Here is a 24,701-nt window from a genome sequence, read left to right on the forward strand (position 1 = left end):
TCAAGACTTTTTACAACACCTGCCTCTACTACTCCCATGTGAACTCTTCCATGAAGATACTTATAACAGTATCTCGGTTGCTGTAAATGTTGCTTCTCACATACACATTTCATATAAGAAACTACACTCTTCCAACTCCCTCGTGATACCCCAGCTTTCTGAGCTCCTAAGAAAGTGAGACACCCCTCCTCATTTTGCCTACATCAACTGATAAATAACAAATAAGCTCCTCTTGGTTTCCTCATCTAAGAAGCAGTCTACACCTGTTCAGAGTTTGAAACTCCACTTGAACAGAAATAATTAATTTATTCCAACTATATGTATTTGATTCAAAGAAAAGGAAACTTTATTTTGCTTTCAACACATCTGATAAAAAATTAGCAAGTACAATAATGTTTCATTTAACACAATCTCCGTCTTTTACGACACCAAAGACATGAAAGTTTTTCCTCAATAATCGTGTTTAGGCAAAGACTTAATTAATTGCATGTTTGACTTAAAACATATGAGTAGTCACTATAAAACTCATGAAATAAACAAAAAAACATGGAGACAAAAATGATCTTGGCACTAAGGACATGTATGCACTTAAATTTTTGTGTTAAAAATCAATTTTGTCTAAGAATATATACTTACACAAGTACTGTGTCTCATGACATCTGAAAAAATAATTTGGAGTTATAAAACTACTATGCTATGTGTGACAATATTGCTCTAAATTGTCGAAATATGAACAGTTTAGACATTAACCCATGTTTCTGAAACTGTTTACTGAAGAAATAAGTTGTTGGATTTAAGTGAAATCCTAGACTCACTGAAGTCAGTAGGAATTTTGCTCCAGATTAAGAATGCTATATTCACACATATTTTGAAATATTTTTTTGCCTGTATATTTCCAGGTTTTTGATGAGGAAGATACTGTAAAAGCTATGACAATGTTTAGCCTTTCTTTGTAGTTTAGCTCTTTTGAGCAATGGAAACATTGTTTTAGTATGGGAATTTTCAGCATTTTCTCCTCCAGACAACTCTGGCTAAAGTGGACCAGTAGGCAAGTTTTCCATCTCTGTAAAAAAAAACCAAAACAAAACAAAGTAGTACATATTTTTGCCAACCTCCTAAAATACTTACACATGAAAGGAGATAAGCAGGGAAGTTTGGTAATACTTGAATAGATAATAATGTCACAAGAGTACGCCACAACTAAGCAGTTAGCTGCTAGCAGTGCAAAGGCCCTCTGCTTAGTGTTTCAAGTACCCACAAGAGAAAATGGGACAGCTCTACAGAAAAGCATGCCATGGAAGTAGAAAGTGTACAGGGAAGAACACTCCTATCTAATTGGGAATCTCCTGTCTGGGTTAATCAAGGTCACAATTAGTGGAATAATGAAACTCTACATTTATCAAGAAAATTTTATTGTGTCTGTAGTCCTTTCCTGAGAAAGAAACATGAATAACCAAAAGGCTTATGTGCTCACTAAAGGCCGTGGGCATCAAGCTCCAAACAGTTTCCCCATTTTTCAGCCTGCCCTAAATGCAGAAGAACAGCTCATAGTATGGTAAGTGCTGATATAAAAGTACTGGAAAGAATTTGAAGGAAGGGAGAAAGAAAAATAACTAGGGAAAAGGCCTGTAGGACCTAAAAATAGAGAGAAATGGTCAGAACATTGGGAAAGTGCAGCGATTTTAGAACCTGAGAATAGGGGAAAAGTGAGAAAACAAAAATAAAATACACTTTAAAGTTCATCTGTTCTTATTTTGATGAATGATTATTCTTTCCTTTATATAATCCTAAGAGGACAGAGAAATTGAAAAGCAAAATAGGTAAGAAAAGCATCACAGAAAGACTTGGGAGAAGATATGGGGGTTTTATTCTGCACAGGAAAAGCAGATTGTGTATTCAGGGGAGTTTTGCCATGGCAGTATCATGTAGCCTATAGCCTTCCACATGGTTGTAAATATTAGGAAGGGCTATTGGAGTTGTTCTATAGATTTCTAGTTGAAATTTCTTGTGTCATTGTGCATTTTTAAAAATTAAGTCATGATAAACTTGGTGTATCATTAACAAACAAAGAAAAATGGCTTAATAACTTATAATGTAGGGCTCTCTAAAAGATCTTTCATCTACTGTAACTGGAAGAAGTGGCAGATGTGGCTGCCACTTACTGAGATCACCTTCTCTATAGAAAGTAGGTATATTTCTTTTTTTAGCCCACTGTCTTTGGATGTCTCAACCTTTTCTTCTTCTGACTGGCTTAAAGACTAAAGATACTAAATGAACTGTTTGACACTGTAACAAACAGAAAAATTAGAAGTTTGAGTTCCAACTTACAGTATTTTTTTCTGTAAGAAATTCAACTCATTATTTCAAGATAGTAAAGAATAGCTTCAAAAACATATAGGAGGACATACCGTAAAAGTGCTTTTCTAATAATAATTATTTGGGTTAAAAATATTTTATATTTAGTAATAACCTAAAATAAAATGTGTCATGCTACATGTATTATTTATGCTCAGATTTTATATTCATGATCTGTGAATGACACAATAGAAACTTATCAAAACAAGGTTGCTACCATGCAGGCTTGCCTCTCCTATCACCATGCCCCAGGCATGATCAGGATACATCAGACAAGCACTTGTTATTTATATTCTTTCATGAAGGATTTTATATCCATTTTAAATGAAAGGGACATAAAGTAAGAATCCACTACTTAAATTCTCACTTAAAACTTGATTTCATCTTTTGTGGGGAGAAAAACCCACCTTGACACAAATATTTTTCACTAGTGATTTTATCAGCTCCATATGGCTGCATTTCTTTAATTTCCTTTAGTGCAATGAGCTTTTCCTGAATGGAAAAAAAAAAAAAAAAAACAAACAGTTTTAATATCATCCATTCTTTTAATCCACTGTACTTTCTAGCACAAACTTAAAATATGTTAAAATAAAACACTCCTTACATGTTACTAATATGACTGAAGATCACAAAATCTGATTAAAGCTAGAATGCAGAGTTTGGGACCAGACTTTTCAGTATTTTCATATTTAGTCAAATGAAATCCTTTTTGTCTCACTAAATGACAAAAAGTTCATGATTAAATTTCTGATCACTGATTTTGTATTTTCTGAAAACCCCCTAATTCTAGTAAAATCTGGCCTCATTCATGCAGCACCACATACATAAGTAGGATCCCAAAAGATATGTCTCCTGGCATAGAGCTACTCCCAACACCACACAAACAAAATCAACATCAGCAGCACAGAATGCAGAAACATTAAATTAAAGCTAGTATTTCTGTTTTCCACAAAGCTTGCAGAACTTGGGGGTGCAAATTCTACACTTACATAGGCAAACTTATTTTATCATCTCCTTTTTGGGCAACAGAACAGTCATCTGTTCATTTCAATATATAAATACTACCTTACACTAATAAATACCTGGTATTTATCATGCATAAGTGCATGTGTGCGGTCTGTACATCTAACATCTGGAGTAAATATTTCAGTATTCAAAGTTATATTGCAATGTACCCATAGGTGGCAGAATGGGCATACTATTAGATACAAGTAATCATCACCTGAACCAGCTCATGGGCTAAGCGACCCAGAACTTCTTGGGTAGTTTCATTAATTTCTAATTCTGTCATGACTTCCCAGTTACCATTCCGGAACCTCACTGGCATAGAGAAGACAATTCCTTCAGGAACACAAAATTGACCTGAAGAAGAGGGAAAAAATGACCCAAACATATTATTTCTGATTAACAAAAATATCCTTACCGGTGTCAAGATTAAGTCCTACAGAATTGCACAAGTCTGCAACTATAAGAACTTAGTGTAAGTGGAGACTGTCTTTTTCAGTGTACGGCTCAAAAACTAGAGAGTTCCCCTTTTCCTGTAACTTTGTATTTTAGTTAGATGTACATGAATCATAGAATCGTAGAATAGTTTGGGTTGGAAGGGACCTTTAAAGGTCATCTAATTCCAATCCCCCTGCAATGAGCAGGGACATCTTCCACTAGATCAAGTTGCTCAAAGCCCTGTTCAACCTGACCTTGAACGTTTCCAGGGACGGGGCATCTATGACCTCTCTGGGCAACCTGTGCCAGTGTTTCACTACCCTCATAGTAAAAAATTTATTCCTTATATCTTTTATAATCCTCTTTTAGTTTAAAACCAACACTCCTTGTCCTATTGCAACAGGCCCTGCTAAAAAGTTTGTCCCCATCTTTCTTATAAGCTCCCCTTTAAAGACTGGAAGGCCTCTATAAGGTCTCCCCAGAGCCTTCTCTTCTCCCGGCTGAACAACTCCAACTCTCTCAGCCTGTCCTCATAGGAGAGGCGTTCATCCCTCTGATCATTTTTGTGGCCCTCCTCTGGACCCACTCCAACAGGTCCAGGTCTTTCCTGTGCTGTAACACAATTGCTATAACAATTTTACATCCTAAAAATGGGAAAAAAATAATTGTTTTATTTCATACAAGGGTTAAATAGCTGTTGCGAGACATTCCATTTATTGGTCCACATAGCTACACAAGAAGAACATGTTTTTATAGCTTAGGCTCTAAGAACTATAAAGAGTCCTTGTGGAAAACACATACACTATAAAAGCATTTCAACTAAAAGACCAAGAGACAATCTGAAACAAGACAGTATTAACCTAAGAGATGCTTGTAGCAAGTCCAATCACAAGCTCTGGAGAGCAAAATTGCTTAGATTTGGAGGGTCTTATGCTGAAAAAAAACTCTCAGCCTCCCATTGTATCGTGATTTGCTCTACAAGTTTTTATTAAATTAAAAATCTTGATTCAAAAATAGCATTATACATACCAGGGAAAGCTACAGGAGAATATGTGAAGCAAAAGTAGATTTACCTTCTGAAAGTATTCCCACAGAAATGATCTCCCCAGGAGGAGAGTCATGATACCAATATCTCAGTACAGTGGCTACTGCATGAGCAGGTAACATTCCTACACAATGAGAGACCCGGGAACTCAGTGAACTCCGTGCAGATAGAAATTCTGAATGGATCCATTCGCTACCAAAAAAAGGGGGTGAAAAAAAGTAAGAAAAAACTAAGATGATTGCAGTAAGAGTATTTTTTTAGAGAAAAAAAAAGAACTAAACTTGAGGGAAAAAAGTAGTCAGAATTATTCAGACTTCGCTATTGAAGGCAAGGCACTTAAAGACAGAAAAAATCAGGTCTAACAAAAAGTGGCTCAAAAGGTAACAACAAGCACTATTTATCTCTGAAAGTCAGGTAATTTACTCAAGTCACAACCTTTAATAATAATAATTATTATTATGACTTATTATTATGACGTATTATTATTATGATTATGACGCATTACTATCTTATGTAAGAACCCAGCCATGAACCATAATCCCCTCTGTGCTACACACAGTACAAGTATAGAACAAAAAAAAATGTCTGGTGTCCAGTAAATGCTAGGCTTAGACCAGATTGGTAGCTCCATATAGCCAGGCCTGAGTGTATGTCCCATCTGCTGTCCTCTCACTGCACTCACCCTTTCTCTGCTACTTTTCTTTCTACAAGAAGCTATCTAGCTGCCAGGTATCCTTTTTACATATGTTAACAAATTGCAGATTTTAGGAAACTGACATTAGTGTGCTCAGGCCATATGTTCAATGGAATTCAGGTGCTTCAAGATGCAGATATATGTTCAATATTATTTCAAAGTTTCTTCATGTATACTAAACACCTATGTCACTATTTAGTCTTTCATTACTTCTTATAGGATGCTCATGATATGACAGAAGAGAAACACACTTAATATGTAGGAAAATACAGTTATAAACGAAGTTGGAAAGAGAATCAGAACTATGTATAGCCTTCTATTGCAGGCTGACTATTTCAATTTGAGTTTTCCGTTATGTCCTGCACCAGTCAATAAAGACAAATCTTGAAAACAAATGTCTTGATGTTTATTACACAGTTCAGGTAGACATGGATTAAAAGCAGTTATTTAGTATTACTTTAAAAAAATAAATCTGCACTGTACCTATCATAAAGCATATTCAACAAAGGACGTGGAAAATTAGGTGGGCCCCAAATAGCACTGTCATATCCATAAAGTTTTGCATGTGACAAATCAATGTAGTTAGAGCCAGTAATATTGCCCCAAACAACCACATCTTTAACTCCTGTAACAGAGGAAAATACGTAGATTAATGAAGAGACAGACAAACACTTTCACAATGAGAGGCTGGACTAGATGACCTTCAGAAGTCCCTTTTAAGATTAATTATTCTTCAATTCAGTATCCTACCCTGACAGCAGAAATCATTTGATCTGAAAAATGCAACAAGGTTCTCCATAACATGTGAAACCCCATCACAAGCTGAAAAATGAACTTTAATTTATAACATGTTATTGCACATAATAGACAAAACCTAGTAAATACTTAGCTGTTAAGAACCAAAACAAATCATATTGCAAACATACAGCAATTTTCCTTTTAAAATCCTGTATATGCAAATATAGAATGCCTAACAGCAAAAAATAATTAAAAAAAAAATGTACCTGCTTTGCTGCAAAAGGAATTTCTCAAATAACATGCTGACAGGTTATTCAGCCTTTTAACTTACTTTTCTATTTTATTGGGCTCCAAAATATTTAGACTTGTCATTGATGACCAGTTCCTGCCACTGCAACACTGAAAGAATCCTGATGCTGAGCAGGCTGTTGGAGCACACCCTTGCTGTGCAGTGCAGAACCGTGCAAATATAACCAAACTGTAACAATTGACCTAAGAAAGCAAGCTTATTAACCCAGAGATAATACTACAACACAGTTCTACTATACTCTCATTATCTGAACAGCAATGTGTTGTCATGTTTATTCACAGCTACTTTGTGTGTCTCCAAAATAACAACGCAGAGTGCCAATGCAATCTTGAAGTCCTAGTTCCTGATCTGTAGCACAACTCAGTCCTTCTTAGTGTATTTCCAGCATGAAATGCACACTAGAATGGCAGAGCTGCATCCAGGAGTTAGCAAAAGAATGAACATTCATGGGATCAGGCACAGATCCAGACAGTGGTAAGCACAGAGAGCGGTAGCACCTGTTAGTCACACCCTTGCATTCTGTACAGCCATGCAATTCAGTGGATGCACTGCTGCCCTTGCATTTCTGCACACACATCGACTGTGTTCTGCAATGAAATATGTGCTCTCAAAGGTGTCAATGCACCCAATTCCCCAAATGCTACCAGAACACATAAATATTCACCTGCTGTGTTCATATTCAGCTTCCTGGCCAGCATGGCTTTAGCTGCACTTTCCCAGGACGTTGCAATAGCAATGACATTTTGGGGCTTAATGGATGGGCCATATGTCATAATCATCATCGCCTTGAGGTTTACAAAGGTTTTTCCCGATGAAATTATTCTGACCTCACTCTTGGCATTCTTCTCAATCAGGGGAGCATACACTTGACAGATTTCACTCACTTCTCTGATGTAGTTCTCATGGGATTGGACTTCACAGTTTAAGAGGACATCATCAAGAACAATGATGATATCAGCTTGAATAAAAGCCTCATCCATTTCAGTGTGCTCTGAAATACTGCAGAGGAGTGGGAACGCCATGTCTTCAGCTTCCATTACAATACCATAAAGAACTTCCTTAAACTCGTCAGTGTCAAGCAAATGGATACTGATCTCTGTGCTCATCCCAAAAACTTCTCCGCTTGCCAACACAGGGACCAGCTGATAACAGATTGGAGCTGATGCACTGATAAGAAAAGGATATAGAAAAATGATAGTTAATGACTAACAACTGCTTGTTTGGATGTATTACATAAATAAACACAAAGATCCTTCTTTTGTATCTCATTACATTTAAATAGACCATTATCTTGGATCCTTCATTGTTATTCCTGTCATTTTATCAGGTTAAAAATGAAAACAGTTGGGTCCTCCTTCCATTTGTAGGTTTTTTCATCCTATACCTTTCAGTCAACACTGTCACTGAAAAAATGGTGTCTTTAAAAGAACCACAATTTTTTTAAGGTGCTCTGTTAGGACTACCAGAAATACAGAAATTTCTAAAGCTAGAACTGCAAGAGACTCTTTACTTATTTAAATATTTCCAAAAACATTTAACTCAAGATAGCTGCACCACAAAATTCCTAGCTTATTTTGTAAATATTTGGTTTTCTCTAAGGTGATCTGGTGTCTAAATGCTGCTTGTTCACATTCCTCAAACTGATGCAAAAGCAACAAAAGTAGAAATAATGTCTAAATTATAGACTGAATGCTCCTAGTGAGGGGAGCAGAACCTAATTCAAATCAGCAAATTACAGGGATTTGTGTATACCTTCAGATGGTTACACCTGTTATACATGATAGAAAAAAGTGCATTCTTCTGAAGCCAAGTAAAACTTCATAGATATTCTTTTCACTCCCACCTGGTGATCCAGATCTGCAAAGGCTTGATAAGACCTTTAATCTCTTCCTCCTCTTTTTCAATTTCAATATGTGCCCGCAGGTTCTCCTCAGCTATGTCTAACATTTCCTCATTCAACATCATTGAGGTGATGCCATAATACTGCTAAGAGCAAAAAGGATGATCTCTAATCAAATGACAACCCAAACGCAACAAGGTAACATCAGGCAGGATAGCTTTATTTTGAATTTGAAGAAAGAATAAAGATTAATATTATAAAAAATGTAAAATAGGGGTTTGCAGTATTAAAGGCAGCTCATTACCTGAGCATATTCCAGAAAATCATTAAGTCCTCCCAGAAGCAGACCTTTCCCTCCACGGTCCAACAGTTCTCTCCAAATAATAGGAGACCATCTGTGTTCCCATCCATTCATTGCACAAATGTCGTGAAGCCACTGCTAATGTAAACATCACCGCCAAAAGCTTTTTAATACTCTTTCACATTTGATAACACTTAACTATTACCATTATAAACATTTTCCTTACAGTTATAAACATGAATATTCCTCTTAATACAGAATCACAGGGTGCTTCACAATTTACTCATGTATCAGTGTGTGCAAAATGGGGGAAGAACACAAAGCAAGGCATGGTGACAGACTGACACCTCAGCAAAAGAGCAAAAGGTCTTACTTCTGCTTGATTTTACTGCTGTCATTTTGCTCATTTGTCTCAGTGGTACTGAAGATCGCAATGTTGTGAAACTGCAAGTAATCCGAGGATGCCTCTTTTGCCGCAGAAGGTAAGTAAGATGCAGAGGTTAATTACCATTCACTTAACTCTTTAATTTACTTGGCTGAGGTGTCAAGCAAAATATGAGAGGTAATAAACATTATAGTACTGTCTATCTCATGAAGCAATACTCAAGTTTTTTTCATTTCCTCAGAGGGACTACAGTGTAGATGTGGCAACATGTCTACAGCAAAAGTACTCAGAAAGGCCCATCCACACTGTAAACAAGTATGTGAGATTTATTTTCATACTTCCATTGTAATTCAAAGCCCTTGAATGCCAGAAATGCTCTTGACAAGTAACAACTCTGAAGGCATATGCAATCACAATGTGCAAAAGATTTACAGCTTGAGCAGCCATTTATACATAATAAAAAAAAATAATAAACTTGAACTTCTTACTGACAAAACACAGCTTTAGGCTGGCTCACGTTTTGTGCCCAGCTTCTGTGGTGAGACTCAAGAGAATGCTAATCTCTCACAACATTCAATCCGTTCCTCTGGCTGGCTCTCTTAGCCAAACCTGTTTCTGCATGCAGCACCTCTACCCACATACCAAAGCGCTAATACAGGAGAAAAAGACACATATTACAGATAAGCAAATTTGTTGCTTAGTAGAGCACTGGGGAATCTACCAATGACATGATTTACAATCCCTTACCTCCCATTTGTCAGGGTGCTGAGTGATCTTGTGAACCCTGAAGTCTGGCAAGTTACCCTGGAGATAGTCAGCCAGGAGTTCAGCTTTGGCATAGTAAGGGCAGTCTGCCTTACCTGTGAACACAGCAACAACACCACACATGGGAGATTTTGTGACATTGACTGGTAAGGGCTTAACAGGCCTTTTTAATTGTTCCAATTAAAGAAGAGTCTTATGTAAACACCATACTCTCAGTTCTCAGAAAGCAACAAGTCAAGCATATGAGCTAGCAAAGAAGGGATGACTTCTGAGTGTTTTCAGCCAGTGTTTAAAGGGCTGAGGAGGCCACCTCGGGGGGACAGCAGCAGAGAGAGGCTGAAGCCTCACCGACGGGCTAAGGGGAGGCGGCTGGCTCGGGAGCGGATGAGGCAGCGTGCCGTACACACGCAGGCTCCCAAGAGAAACCTAACGGAAAGAGACGCACGAAGCCTGCAGAGCGGAGCGGCCGCCGCGGCGCCTCACCTGCCAGCACCAGCCTCGCCATGACTGCTGCACCCCCCAACGGTCGCCTCGGCGTTGCGCAGCAACGCGCCGCGGCCGTTTGTCCCTCGGCCCGCGCCGTCCCTCTCGCGAGGCCCGCCGAGAGCGCGCGGCGAGGGGACTGGCTGTCATGGCGCCGCGGCGTGCCAGGTAAATCGTTCCCCGGCGGCTCGGCCCGCCTTTGCGCCCGGGTGTTCCGAGCCGGTGCCGAGCTGCCCAGAGGCCTCTGTCCCCGTGGCGCTGGGCCGCGGGACTGCGCCGCTGGTACCGCGTCCCCCCGGGCAGCGTTCCCGCCGCCTGCGGAAAGCGGGCCCCGAGCGAGAGGCCCTGCCCCCGCGGGTGTTCGCCCGTGGGATGGCGGCGGCGGGGCTGGGACGGGCTGCGCGGGGCTGGGTGCTGTTAACCGGAGCTGCAGGTTGGCAGAGGCCCACCAGAGCCCGGTCAGGAAACGTGTCAGCATGGAGAAACCTCAGGTGGGAAAGGACTCCCTCGGTTAGAATATCAAAGAGGAGAAAGATTTGACACCCAGGATGACTTAGCTTTGCGTTGAGATGTTTGACTAAAACATAGGAGACTCAGTAAAAGTCCCTTACAAATAATTTACCAGGGATCTTTTTCATATTCTTTTTGGGGTTTTTTTGTCTCCTGTAAAAGATGTGCATAGGTTTGGCAACTGAAACTTTAGGAATTGAAAGTCTGGTAACTAATCTGTAATTTTCAATTGTTTTTACAGATAAGTGATCTTAAACAGTTTCTCCGGGACTGTTTCCACTGGTAGAATTTCATCGGATCCCTTACTTTGAGTTGGCATTTGCAATCTATTCATGAGACATTAGCAAAAATGAATAATAAAATAAGTTATTTGTTAAATACTGGTAGATGCATGCATAGGTGCAATTATGTTCTCACTAGCAAATATTCAGCCACAACAAGCAAACACGTTTTATGGATTGGCAGATACAAGCATCCCCTGGAAAAGCCGAACTTCAGGAAATTAAATACTTTTCCTTCCCTGCATGGATCACCTATTCGATTTCTTTCTCAAAAGACAGATATTTTTAACATAGGTGCTAAAATACAACCAGAGAAGAGTACAGAGGCTTTGGTGAGTGAGCAGGCTCCCCAGAGCTCCTTGGAGCTTGAAAAGTTGGGTGATTCTGGGAGCTTCAAAGTGAAGCCTGTAATGGATCATAGTGAACCATTCTTTAATAGTCTCCGGAAATGTACCTGTCCTTGCGATGTACTGGACTTGGCTTCAGAGTCTGCTGTTTCCATTAAGCACTTCACAAACTGTTTAACCATGGTATGGAGGCTCTTCAGAAACCTCTCCGAAGACCAGCAGCGTTACGAGAAGCAGCTGATCTTTGAACACCCGGCTTTTGTCAAGCTCTGCCAGCAGGTGCTGCGGGACTCCAGAAGGATGATGCGGGCTGACCTGGTGTTCAGTCTGCACGCGGTGGTAAACTTAGGTGTTCCTCAGAACACTCTCCTTGTCCAGACTTTGGTGAGGGTGTGCCAAGTAAGTATCAAAATCCCTCTTCTAAGTTTGGGCTGAAACCTTGGGGCTAATTCTGGAAGGTTGTGCAAATTCAGAGAGAGTTGTGTTACGTCCCTCAATTAGTCTGATGGTCCATGGAAAAAGGGTCCCCATAGTTAATTTGTGTGTACTTCTAATTTCCTTCCTTTTTGAAACCACTGCCTGATTTCATACAGATTTAACAGAGAAGTCTCAAAAATCACTACCCTTTTCAAGTCAACTAAATTTGACTGATGTGAGACCTTGTAGGTCAGTGCAGATTTAAGTTTAGGAATTGACTTCTGGGGGGAAGGAGAAGATGAAAGGTACAGATTAAAGTGTGTTTGGTTTTTCTTTTCTGAAACTTTTACTGATCTGAAGTAATCTGACATTGTGAAAACTTTAACAGGAGAAGCTCAATCAACTTGATAACCGATGTCTCTCAGTTTTGGCAACTACTTTAGCAGGGATGGATAAAGACAAGAATGTGAGCGCCCTTCAAGCCGGATTACAGTGAGAAAAATATCTTTCACATGTTCTTCATATTTAAATGTTTAAATATATGTCTTTTCGAAATCGTGGAGGGAATGTCTGCACATAAAAGGCATACTGTGGTTTTAGGACTTTAATGATCACATGAGGTAACAGCTGTACAAGACTGATTTTTGGCATTGCCTTTGCCGTTTCAAGGAGAATAGCACCCTATGCCATTGGAAGCCTGACTGCTCTGCAGGGGATTCATATTTTGACTGCAGTTCTACTACTGTGGTTTTTTTGTGGTGTTGATCACATCACTTTGCAGATATATGCCTCTGTTTTCTTTTTATGTAGAAATTAGGTAGTGAGAGTAGCTTACTTTGTGAAGTATTTTGATTTGTCATGATGAAAAATGCTGTTTCACAGCCAGGGAATGTTTTCTTTTAATTTAGTAAGTAAAAATTAAGATAAAGACAAGTTTAGACTTTATCAGTGCATCCAGCAAGGCCTTCTATGTAGTGCTTTATCAGAATAACTTCTTCGGCTGTAGTGATTTTTCTCTGGGCCAGTGAGACTTATGTGGATAAACAATCTGCTCACTCCCATGAGACTGTTTTTACTGAGGTTGTCATAAAGCTTGCCATGGATTAGTACTTCTGGTCCTGTGTCAGACCCGCTTTGAGGAAGTGGATGTGTTTGTGATAGTTCTCCTGGAAGCTCAGGTGTACAGTTCTGAGTTGGTGGAAAGCAGAAGATCCATCTACAGGTCTTTCCCTGTCTTGATGTGTGGAGCTCTTGCCCATTTGCAGGAAGCTGCATCTGCAGGGATGAATATCAGAGCAATGCACTGCCTTAGAAAGTGACACTTCATATTTTTGTAGCTGTGCAGGTATATTTAGAGTGATTCAGACATAACAATTACAACACCCCGCTCTGAGCCAAAAAGGGAGGTGCTGGAAATGCAGAACTCCTTCATCGTGTGCTTATGATCCCTCTGTGCTATAACCCCTTCTGCTCCTGCAGCCCATGGCACTGCTTGTTTGTTTTTTTCCTCACTTGCACCAAGTTGTTGTCAGTGTCTGACTCAGAGTTTCCTGTTTCAGAACTTGCCTGCACATAGATGATTTTGTGATAAAAATGTGCAATTTTTTTTTCTTTCTGCAGAAGAGTGTTAATTCACGAGGCTTAGCAGCACTCACGTCTGCACAGCCACATGTGCAGTCTGGTCAAGTGCCCCTGTTGTTAATGTATCAGCAACAACATTCATCTATCAGGATACTAATAAGAAAGTGTACATAATTATTTCCATGTGCAAAATATCTGTGCTGCAGCTACATCCTGTAGAGTTATGCCAGCCTTGCAATAAAGGAGGTGGAAGGGGAGCAGGGGATTACAGCTTTAACTTGGGACTGCATCAGTGAGGGAGAGTGGGAGTACCTGCCAGTTCCTGCTGAATTGAGAAAAACTACTGAACAGTTACTTTCTCTAGCTCAAGGCCCTGTGTGTGTTTCTTCATCAGATTACTAGTGGAGCAGCGCATTCCAAGTATCAGAGACATCTTTATACTGCAAAACCTGATGAAATGCATCGGAAAAGATGCTCCAGTCTTTCTGAAAAAGAAATTAGAGGTAAATTTAGTTGGAGGCTCATTTTTACTTCCACAAAGCCTGTGCTCTTGCATTGTTTATAAATTGTGTGTCGTTCTTTCCAGATACTCAAAGGGAAAATAGAAAGGTTAACTGCATTTGCTATATGAATCTTAGTCCAGCTATAACTGCAGGAAGAACTCAAATTTGGAGTCTGGGAATATCCCACAATGAAAAGGGGCAGAGAGCAACGGAGGTGGTACAAAAGGAATTGAGGCAGTAAAATAGCAGTGCCCTCACCTCTTGTTTGGGTTGGCCACATGGTGTTTCCTAGAAGCAGTTACAGGCTGTTCCCTGATTCCCTTGCCCAGCTTGCATCTGGGAGATGAGAAAACAGAAAACTAATTTATGATGGGGCTGTGTCTAATAATGGTACAGGGCTAGAAGACCAATGGGAGTGGGATGCCAGGAGAACTCACCTACCTCATGGTCTTATCTTCCCGTGAAAGGTCCCCTAGGAAATACAGTGTTGGGAGCAGGCTGTAGGCTTTATGGCAGGGTGTGTTGGGTTTCATTCTCTGATTTAAATACACTTCTTGAAACCTTTCAGACAGAGCCTGCTGGTGGTTTCATCACATAGCTGAAGGGCTCTGAAGTCAGAGTTTGTAATAGCATTCACGAGGAAGTGAGGGAAGATACCACTGATGGGAAACTGGGAAGGAATAGAGCAGTGCAAGGGGCTCATGCAATGTATTAGATACAAGTAAATTGTAAAACCTTGGACATGGTACCGCTTTTTACAGGGTGGTGAGAAGCTGGCTGAAGATGTGTTATATGGAAGTGAGAGGAACTTAACATTTCCACTTGTTAACTGAAGGGAGCTCTTAATTTTCTGGGCCTACAGGCTGCTGGTTTTGATACTGTGTAATTTCTATTGTAGACGCATTTTGTATTTAACCTTTAACACGCATGCAGTAAGAATATTGTATTTTAATAGTCAATATACTTTGTAGTCCTATTTTTACTGTTATTTATATCAATCTAATTGCTGCTTCAATAAATGAAGTCTCTTGTGGCATCAGAGCTGACCTTCTGTGCCTCAGTCCACATTTGTAGCTGGGTGTTTGTATTAAAGATACGCCACTTGGTGTGCTGTTGGATCACTTTGAAAGCTTACAGCTTTCACGTGCATCCAAAACAGTAATTGGAGTACTATAAAATAAGTCAGCTGTGCCAGTTAACATTTCTACTACTTTTTCAAGAGTTGGTAGAAGATACGTATTCACAGTATTTGGAAATGAACTTTACTGAGACTTCTTTCTTTTAAAAAACCCATATAAATGCAAATTGTTACAAATTTGCATAGTGACACAGTTCTAGAACACTTGATCTGCTATAATTGTGTATTAAGAATTTGAGAGTAGTTACTTCATGATTTTGCTGTTTGCTGCTCCTTTTTCTTTCATATAAGCCTGAACAGGCTAAGGAATTTGGGAAAGTTTTGGTGAAAATGCTTTCACCAGAAAGCAGTGGTAATATATGTGAAGAATGAAGGATTTAATAAACTCTAATTCACTTTAGATGGCAGTTTTGAAAGAGATAGACCACTTGACTTACCCGAATGCTCTGCGTGTGTTTTTGGCTCTTGTTGCAATGAATTATTGTTCCGTTCCAATCCTGAATGCCTGCAGTAAAAAGATCCAAGGTAAGAAAAAAAAGTTTATTTGATTTCCCTTCCTTATACCAAATTCTTCCTAATTATTGTCTCATCTCCCTTTTCTCATTTCCTTTAAAACTCAGGAAACATCTTTATTTTACAGGATATTATAGAAATGTGGAGCCATTTGACAAGCAGCAAGACAGAAAATTACTGATCGATAATGAAATCAAATAGCTCTTATCATCTCTGCCCTTCTTAACATTTACCTGAATTACATATTTTTCTTTGCATTTTTCTGTATGCAGAATTTAGGAAAAATAATTGAATTCTAGCAAGAAAAAAAATATTTCAGATAAACTTTTAAAACAAAACTGAATTGGAAGTGTACATCTTACAGGATGGATTGGTGGCTTAGTGTGATTTGTTGATAAACTAAAGGGAACATAGTGTTTCCCTGATTAGCTGGATTTAATTATTGAATGGTGCTTAATAACTGACCTCATGCTGCAGCCCAGAAAAAAAATAAATGAAAGCTAGTGCTTTCAGCTCTCTCCATACCTTTACAATATGTTTCTTAAGTATACGTGGTAAGTATATATTGATTCACACTTAAAATATGTATGAATTTGTGTCTTAAGAAACATTAAGATAGCAAAATAGCATTCTAACATAAATGAACCAGGAGTGTTTGGGCTGCTTGTACAGCTTTTACTTGTCCTTGGTTGTTCGTATGTGTTAGGACACAGTCTTTAATTACACACACTGGCTTCTCCCATAGGACTTTCACCATACCCAGTACACAAGCTAGATGGCATACACAGAGTGAGCAGCTATGCAGTAATTTTTTATGCTTTTTTTTTTTTTTAGTGTGTTTTCTCGGGACTTACATGTTGCACATTGTGCAAATAATGCTCTGGGGACAGTGATTAATTTCTGGACAGAAATGACCCCTATCAGAGGCTGGAGATGAAATAGGAAGAGGAGGGAGGGGCATGCTTCGGGGCCCATGGGGCAAAGGAATTCTCCAGCAGGTTTTCCAAGTCCTATGCTGCTGCTGGGGCTCTCAAGAAAGCGGTCTTCTCTCCCATATCTGGAGACCCAACCAGAATTGTAGTCACTGTGCACTTCATAGGTACTTATTGAGTTTTTTGCAGTAGCAAGGGAGTGACCCAGTGGTGATATTAATTTTCTAATTATGCAGAAGAAGAAATTAAGGTAAAAGTGTCCAGTAATAAGAGATTCCCTTAGCCTGTTTTCTTTAAGAATACCTGGCTTTACAAATCACTTTATTTAATGCACAGCTCTTCTTGGCTTCAATCACAGTTGTCAGCACTTTAAGAAATGATGTCACAGTGTTTCATGCTGAGCACAACTCAGAGGAGTTAAAGTCAGTTATTTTCCTGCTATCCTCTTCAGTCCTCTGGCAGTGGAAAAGATAAAGTCTAGTTTTGATGTGTGCTGATCCTACTACAGTAACTATGCTCTTCTCTTGCAGTCACTGTCTTATGACAGGTATGCACCTCATTGCAGCAAACAAAGCGGGGTGTTCAAGAGAGAGCATTGTTCTTCCATACTTAATATTTTTCATCTCAGGAGTAGGTCCATCTTTTATGGCAAATGAAATAGCAGTCCTATGTAGAAGTCTGTTGTCATCTGGCATTCAGTCAGTGTCATCACACTCTTATATCAGGAGGTTGCATTACGGTTCCATGTTTTCCAGCTTGGCATACACAAATGCTTTAGTGCTTGACAACCTTTCGTGTCAGGACTAGAGGGGCTAGCCTGAAGGTTTCCATGCTAAGTGCAGGGATGTGCTGAAAATCAAGAAGCCTGGAACAGATGTTCTGGGAACACAATCTCCTGGCTTCTTTTGTTAATTTGTCCCCTTTTGCTGATTTATCACTTCTAGCTTGATCCTGACCCAGTTTGGTTTCTTCTGCCTCTCAGTTTCTTTATGTGTTTTAACTCAGTTGACTTTGCCTAGCTAGTCTCAGTCTGTTCCACAGTTCCTTATCTGATTTTTTTTATTCCCCTCCTCCATCCCTTAGCCAAACTGTTCCCACAATGTCTCCAACCTACAGCTCCCATTGCTTTGTATCATTTGTCCTTTTTTGCTCTTTTGTTATAGACAATGTCCACGATACTCCATTTCGGCAGTTAATTCTCATTCTGGAAGCTTGTTACAGTCTTCAGTACCGTAATGTAAAACTGTTTTCAGCATTAGCAGACTATGTTAATTCTACTGCCTGCCTTTGGGACAAAAGACAGGTGAGTTCAAGACCAAAGAATTTATGGTGGTACCAGCAGAATATCTGTGCTTTCCATCTTAACTTTCTTTTTTCTCTATGTTTGATATTTGGAGAACATATTTTTTAGGAATACCACTCTGATTAAGTTGATGCAGTTAAGTTAAATTTTTAAAATGCTTCTACTTATTGATCAATAAAGAAATAAGAAATAAAAGGGGTGTTACGGTTTGAAAATTTTGCTTTCATTAAAAATGCCTTTCATGAAATCAATGGGTAGCATCCACTTCACTGGCTTTCTTGACCTTCTAAAACTATCTTCTCTTTTAGATTATGCTTTTTCTTTCTGCCTTCGAGACACTTGGCTTTCAGCCTCGTGAGCTGATGGATGTTTTTGCTGAGAAGGTAACAGAAGACCCTGAATTCCTCAACCTGAAAAACCTTTTGATTGTTCTTCGAGTGTATTCACGACTCAACTATGTTCCCAGAGACCAAAAGCATGTGTAGGTTTTCATTTAGAATGCCTGATAATACATTATATAGTCATTACGGAGTAACGTATGGCAACTAGTATTTGGTTTCAGTTGTGAAAACATTCATAATCCTGTTTTATTAATCTATAAGGTAAATGCACTGTGTCTTTTCACACTTTTTCTACGTAGGAATTTTTCTCTGTAATTGAAAATGGAGACCTTGTTTCTAGACTGACCAGGCTACTAAATCCGTTGATAGGTAGCTGTATTTTTGCTTGAAATCTGTATTTTATATAGTCTTATTTGTGTATTTAGATACTTTTCTTCTGCTTTTGGAAAAGGTTTTCTGAGACTCTTCATAGCTGCTTGAATAAGTACCTCCCTCAGATTTCTGACACAGAACTGCTGAAGGCAGTGTATTCACTTTGCGTCTTAGGATATGTTCCTCATCGTGCACTTGATGAGCTGCTGCAGAAGGACAGCAGGGACGAACTACAGTCAGGTCAGGCTTTACTTTGTCACATTCATGGTTTAAAAGGGATAGTCTGCCACTATACATAATTTGTTGTAATTGTGTTAAAAGTTTAGAAATTAAAGAATGCAAACATGATTAATATTAAATTTTAAGTCCTCAGGACAAAGCTAACATATAGTGATGGTGATCTAAGTGATCTGTTTCTGCACAAGGGCATCGGGCTTACTGTCTTGGGCTCCACAGTGGCAACAGTGTAATAGTAGGTGTGCACATGGGGAGAGGTGAATAGAGATTTGTGGAAATGGTAGAAATGTGTAAGAGCCAGGGGTTCTTTGACAGATGTTCAGGCATTTTTAAAAGCACAGGAAGTCTTAACCTTTGTAAACCAACTTTAGTTCCCAGAATCACAAGTAAAAGTGTTTTTTTGACTGCTCTGAGTTATAATGAGGAAATCTGAATGGTTTGTAGTAGAATTTGGTTTCCACATTACAGTTCTCTACAGCCAGTAGAGTAGTTCAGCAGAATAGAAACTCAGAGTAAAACACCGTGTCTTGCAGTTGAGCCTGCTGTGACCGAACCTGAACTAAGATGTGTGACTTGCACATCTTAGTACTCCTAAAGTACAGTTTTAAAATTATCTGATAAAAGTCTGATATCCCTTCTTTGTTTAATAAATAGCCTTCTAATTGTCTGGATTTTATAAATGGTTTTTATGCATGCTCTCTCATTCCACGTTCTCCTAAGTCTCCTGTGATAACTGATAGTATGCACAGAACTGTGTACAATAGAGGGGAAAGACTGGATAAATGGGCAGGTCCAGCCTTCAGGCTTTATATAATTAGTGAATTGATGGTGTATATTTAACAATAACTCGAAGATATTCAATAATATTCAGTGAAAAAAAAATTGGGCTTTGATTCCTATATTGAAATTCATTTGTTCTGCTAGAACAGACTATAAATGATAATAAAATGAAAAATTCTGTGAGATGATAGTTTGGATGTAATATTTTTTGTATCCTTTTTCAGATGATCTTAGCAAGGAACAAAAGGAAATGATGCTTCACTGTGTGAAAGCATGTATGGAACTTGATAGCCCTTCCTTCACGAAGCCTGCATTTGTGCTGACTGAGAATTTCTCCTCATTAGTATCTCTTACTCTCAGAAAGGCTCGGGTGGCACTGATAGAACTTCTGGGAGATGAGAACATGTTTCGGCAAAATGTTCAGCTGCCATATAAATATCATATTGGTATGAAGCCAAATTACTGTCATATTCTTTTTAATGTAGATTTATAATCCCCAGAATAATAAGGTGGTAATAAATTTGCATAGGGCGCAATTGATTAGAAGTATAACATTTTGAATACACAATATTTAACAAATGATGTCCTTGATTGCTGAATCTACTTTCTAGGATGGTTCTGTTCATGTGTTTTAAGTCAATTTACTAAAACTTTGATTGCTTTTATTTACAAAACTGCTTTGGACTTCGTGTTAAGCATCAGCAACCAGATGTTAGTTGTACATAAATCCAATGTGGCCAACTGTTTTAGTGAGTTGACATGTTAGTACTAAAATACATTAGAAACAAAGCCAAACAGCAGCCTTCTTTTGTTGTCTGACTTGTTTCTTCTCCGAGGTTCTATCTGAGTTTTGGGCTCTACTTTCATTTGTGAAATGGGATATGATCTCCTTTGACAGGTGATAGTTTTGTAACATTTGGTTTCTTCTATATTTTGATACTGCTATTTTTTTGCCAACCTCCTAGCTTAACAGTTTTTCTGTATTTGCAGTAACTTTTTTCCTAAATATTTCTAATGAGGAATTGGATTACATGAAAATCTGAGTAGGTTTGACATACTACAGACTAGTTTCTTTAAGCTATGATTTCACTCGCATAAAGTTATATCTACAGTTTCCAAAAACAAATGTTTGTTTTTTTCTGGAGATGTGCAAGCTATAGCTGTTTATATTGGTTGCAGAGAGAGAAAAGCCATCAGTAATATGTAAATTACTAGAGAAAAGTGATTAGAAACAGAGAAGTGACAGTGTTGCTAACTTTTTAAAACGAACTGTTCATTTGAAAACAATTTGAACAATTAACATTCAAATGAGAACATTAATTGTAACATCTTGCAGTGTTAAATGTCTCCTTGTTTTGTTTTCAGATTTTGAAATCGTAATGGATTCAAGCAGAAAGAAAGTGCTCCCAATAACTGCAGCAGATGATCATGCTGACTCAAGCATTCACAGGTGTCTTTTTTGACTGCATATTTTTTCTAGTAGGCCAGTTTTATTTGTGTGTATTCCATGCAGTTACTTCTTCGGTTCACTGATTTGCAGAAGCGAAGTAGATAACTAACTTGTTATTTGTGCTCACTGAAATATACAGAAATTGCCACACAAGTTCAGAGCAACAACTCAGCCAGCTCACTACCTTCTTCTAACAGCAGCTAAAACTTAACATTTCAGAGAAGGAGGCAGGAAACATCACAGTAATATGATACTCTTGTAATGGATACAGGTTTTGAAGTACAGCTGAAATCCCTTCCAAAAAGTTGCTACGCTATGGTTTTAAAATGCCAGGTATTTTTGTGTCCAATTATACATTCAGTTATTCTCTTAATTTTCTAAAATGTGCATCTCAATGATATGTTATAGCAATTAATTCAGCTGCTGAAATATAATTTTAATAAAAAGGATCATGATATCAACATTTTAGGTGATTAATTTAATCTTGTGTAGAAGAATGACCTCTCACTAACTGGAAGGGGGACATATATCATTTAAGTAACGCTTAAGTGGAATTGGGTAATAACATTTGTGTGTTGGATCACTGCACAGCAATGTATTTTGTAGAGTTTGCTTTTTGGGAAAGGGAGAGGTAGTGAATTGTGTAACAGAAACTCACTGTCAGGTTTCCAAGGCATTCAGCTTTCCTCACCTTTCCAGGTAGTTTTTTTATGGCAGGAAGTAACTGATTCTGAATATTAGCAAAGAAGCAAAGTAAATGCAGAAGCTGTCAAAATAACGTAGAATTTTGAATGACCTATTCCCTTCTTATTGTGGGAGAAGTGGAGATCTAAGGACCTAATTCTGCTGTAGGTATTTAGGTAGATGCTAATACTAGTGTGAAGCTCATGGAAGAAGAGAGGGTCTAAATTACTTAAGTCTGGAGAAGGAAAAGGATAATGAAATGTATGCAGTCCTAATGTTTTTGCCTACCAGAAAGATAGCTATATATTCTGCAGTGTTAAAGAAAATAATTGAATCATTGTCCTAAACATGTTTATTCTGCGTTTGTATAATGGAGCGTTCCCTACTCTTCTTTCTTGTAGATTGGCTTTTCTCTTTGTTCCTCTGTCTGTCTTCTGTGTGGGTACAATGCACCCCCAAGGGAAGCTGGCAGTGAAGAAGAGGCATCTAAATAAACTGGGCTATCATGTCATTCTGGTAAGAAGAGTCCTGTTATTCTCTCTGTTTCGGTCCTGTCATCAGCACAGCGATGAGTATATTTGATAGAACAGGCCCTGTAGGAAATGGTGAGCCTTCTCCAGGATGGTATTTGTATATCATCTCTACTTAGAAGGTAGTGGTGGTGTCACTAGGGAGAAAGGACAGAGGAACTCTAAAAGACAGGCTACCACTTAACACACAAGCCACTGAAATGCTTTGTACCTAAAAAACCTATGTGACTGGCTTATTTCCCTGATTTTTATAGAATGAATGATTCAAATCAACTTGCTTTCAAAATATAGCAATTCCCTGTGGCCTTCCCATCAGTGAGCGCTTGGTTTTTGGGACAGGATAGTTTGCTAAAGGCAATAAAACTAATGCACCCTTTCCTTTTCCTTTCTGCCAGGTCCTGAACAAGAAGTTCCAGGAAATGACAAATGAAGGTGCAGTGGAGTTTTTGAAAGGAAAAATTTATTCAGAAGATGCTTTCCCTTCTAGTGAAGTGACTGTGCAGGATAATAATTAAAATAAGCTAACAATTTTGTCTCCTGATCCCTTTTGTATAATTAATGTAACGTTTTAACAGAAGAGATAAGTAGTTTTATACACAACTGCCTACTCCGAAGTATTACAGACTGTGAAAAGATTGTGAATGCCTGCTGATAAGTGGGGGTTTTCTTCTGTGAAGTGGGAGTGGGTTTTCTTTAGTGGAACTACTTAATTATCCCCAAAAGCATCCTGACATTTAATGCTGTTGAAATTTTTTAATTTTACCTTCACTTTACTTCCCCTCTCCCATGCCCCAAGTCAAATTTCTCTTCTCTTGAGCAGGGTCAGGGAAAGTCAGTGACTATTTCAAGTGCTACTGGAACCTGGCCTACAAATACACACTAGGAAGATTCCTCCCACCATCCCATGTTCTTTATGCAGAGCTATAGATGGTAAAGCTGTAAATAACTCAGCCTGAGTGGTATATTAAAAAATCCAAAGTTGTGAAAAGTTTCTGAAGAAATCAATCTCACCCAGATTTCAGAAATTCAGGCCAGTAATAGTTCTGTTAGCTGTATGCTTTTTCTTTTGAACCTTTTGTTTCACTGCTACTGTAATAGCTTCTGAGACTTCTCACTACAAGCACACAGGTCTGCCATGTGATTATAAACTGACTCTTGCTGTTTTTGATATTAGTGGCTCCACAAATATTTAAAGAGGCGTTGCAATACTCAGATTTATTCATTATATACTGTAATGCATCTCCACTGCCTTATTTTGTAGTGGTGGAATTGATTATGTTGATAGAATGCTAGAAGTTCAAAGCAGCTTTGGGCCTTTGAGTTGAAGGAGCAGAGAGCTGGTATATCTTTTCTGTTCTTCATAACATTTACTGGCAAAATCCGTGTGTTGTCCTGGATTTGCTGAAGTACTCAGTAAGAACATCGGAATGCTCAAAATACATGTGTTTGCCAACAAGTGCTTGCTTGTTTCTGGGGTGTGATCAGATCTTCGGCCACAGTTTTGCTGCACCATAGCCACAGCCCAATTGGGATGAATGGAAAAAGTAATGCTTTCTCCAGTGACTGTGTGCTACCTAACGGTGGTGCCCTTGCTTCACTTTATAAGCCACAAACACTATGTTCTTTGTCTTTCTGAAGTAGTGTGGACACGTGGTTAAGGTATTAAAATGATGTGATAAAAAAGGTATTACAGTCATGAGGGGTGAAAAGAAACAATGTGCTTCAAAAAAAATCACTGCCCAACTTCTTGCAGAACATGTAGATAGAAGATGGTCCACGTGTATGAAGGAAACTGTGCAACCAAAGAAGCATTGTTACAGTGGCATAAGAAGCAGAGAGCTGTTCAGCGTTTCAGTCTCTGAAATGCAGCACGTGCAGAAAAACAGATTTAATGCAATTGTAAAATTTAACAACCAGAGCAGAGTTCATCTGCTTGACCTGATGAGAAGTTTGTTGTGTACCCTTTTTGGATCTGCTACTTTAAGAAAGCATTGTCTGTACAAATTAACCTGTGAAGCAGACTGTTGAGAGCCATTCTGATATTCTGAGCTGGTTGACTGACCCATGGTCCCAGCCTACACTGGAAGAGGTCTGAAATATTCTGTGTTGGAGAGCCAGGTAGTGCAGAGAGCTGTGTTTGAGAAAGCATTTGGTGTTACTCAAACCTGAAGCTCTGCAAACCAAGCTAAGGTGGTGTTAGCTGTGGCTCTCACCTGGACGGGGGAACTGCTCTCTCTGCTTCAAGCTTTTCAGTCAGGTCCTCAGTAGCAGACACATATCTCCCATCTCTTCAGGGACAAAAGACCAGGCAGGAAAGTATACTGTCCTCTTGGGTGCCAGGAGCCTGGAGAGAATTGGTCATCAGTAGGCACAAAATGGCATAGCACATTACATTAAATTAGCTGATCACCATCTTTTCTTTC

At 38.8% G+C, this 24,701-nt stretch overlaps 2 protein-coding genes across 5 annotated transcripts; one reads left to right on the forward strand and one right to left on the reverse strand.

Moving 5' to 3' along the window:
• Positions 1 to 138: 138 nt before the first annotated feature.
• MDH1B (malate dehydrogenase 1B) lies at positions 139 to 24,510 on the reverse strand. 3 transcript variants are annotated; one of them, XM_033010979.2, is made up of 13 exons: positions 24,492 to 24,510; positions 15,574 to 15,641; positions 14,440 to 14,668; positions 14,257 to 14,334; positions 9,859 to 9,971; positions 8,730 to 8,864; positions 8,429 to 8,571; positions 7,250 to 7,752; positions 6,021 to 6,162; positions 4,872 to 5,035; positions 3,578 to 3,717; positions 2,763 to 2,847; positions 139 to 1,063 (listed from the first exon to the last, which is right to left on the reverse strand). In XM_033010979.2, exons 4-13 carry the CDS (start codon positions 14,276 to 14,278, stop codon positions 1,032 to 1,034), a joined length of 1,479 nt encoding a protein of 492 aa, XP_032866870.1. In that variant the 5' UTR covers positions 14,279 to 14,334; positions 14,440 to 14,668; positions 15,574 to 15,641; positions 24,492 to 24,510; the 3' UTR covers positions 139 to 1,031. The 3 variants fall into 3 exon arrangements, with proteins under 3 accessions (XP_032866870.1, XP_032866871.1, XP_042664436.1); XM_033010980.2 differs by lacking the exons at positions 14,440 to 14,668; positions 24,492 to 24,510 and having other exon boundaries at positions 15,574 to 15,644; XM_042808502.1 differs by lacking the exons at positions 14,257 to 14,334; positions 14,440 to 14,668; positions 15,574 to 15,641; positions 24,492 to 24,510 and adding an exon at positions 10,360 to 10,410.
• FASTKD2 (FAST kinase domains 2) lies at positions 10,452 to 22,806 on the forward strand. 2 transcript variants are annotated; one of them, XM_042808500.1, is made up of 12 exons: positions 10,452 to 10,527; positions 11,111 to 11,896; positions 12,303 to 12,406; positions 13,890 to 13,998; positions 15,538 to 15,661; positions 17,745 to 17,884; positions 18,193 to 18,365; positions 18,677 to 18,837; positions 19,839 to 20,060; positions 20,980 to 21,064; positions 22,150 to 22,264; positions 22,674 to 22,806. In XM_042808500.1, exons 2-12 carry the CDS (start codon positions 11,219 to 11,221, stop codon positions 22,791 to 22,793), a joined length of 2,031 nt encoding a protein of 676 aa, XP_042664434.1. In that variant the 5' UTR covers positions 10,452 to 10,527; positions 11,111 to 11,218; the 3' UTR covers positions 22,794 to 22,806. The 2 variants fall into 2 exon arrangements, with proteins under 2 accessions (XP_042664434.1, XP_032866868.1); XM_033010977.2 differs by lacking the exon at positions 10,452 to 10,527 and adding an exon at positions 10,547 to 10,850.
• Positions 24,511 to 24,701: the final 191 nt, after the last annotated feature.

The sequence above is a fragment of the Tyto alba genome, unplaced genomic scaffold (assembly GCF_018691265.1).
Source record: "Tyto alba isolate M040663 unplaced genomic scaffold, T.alba_DEE_v4.0 Super-Scaffold_7, whole genome shotgun sequence".
Classification (NCBI taxonomy): domain Eukaryota; kingdom Metazoa; phylum Chordata; class Aves; order Strigiformes; family Tytonidae; genus Tyto; species Tyto alba.

Coding starts and splice junctions, on each gene's coding strand:
- FASTKD2 (XM_042808500.1), top strand. CDS start 11,219: ATGAATAATAAAATAAGTTATTTGTTAAATACTGGTAGATGCATGCAT. Junction 17,885..18,192: donor GCCTTTGGGACAAAAGACAG/GTGAGTTCAAGA, acceptor CTTCTCTTTTAG/ATTATGCTTTTTCTTTCTGC. Junction 21,065..22,149: donor GCTGACTCAAGCATTCACAG/GTGTCTTTTTTG, acceptor TCTTTCTTGTAG/ATTGGCTTTTCTCTTTGTTC.
- MDH1B (XM_033010979.2), bottom strand. CDS start 14,278: ATGTGGCCAACCCAAACAAGAG. Junction 3,718..4,871: donor TGTGGGAATACTTTCAGAAG/GTAAATCTACTT, acceptor CCTCTTCTTCAG/GTCAATTTTGTGTTCCTGAA. Junction 2,848..3,577: donor TAGCCCATGAGCTGGTTCAG/GTGATGATTACT, acceptor TTTTCCATTCAG/GAAAAGCTCATTGCACTAAA.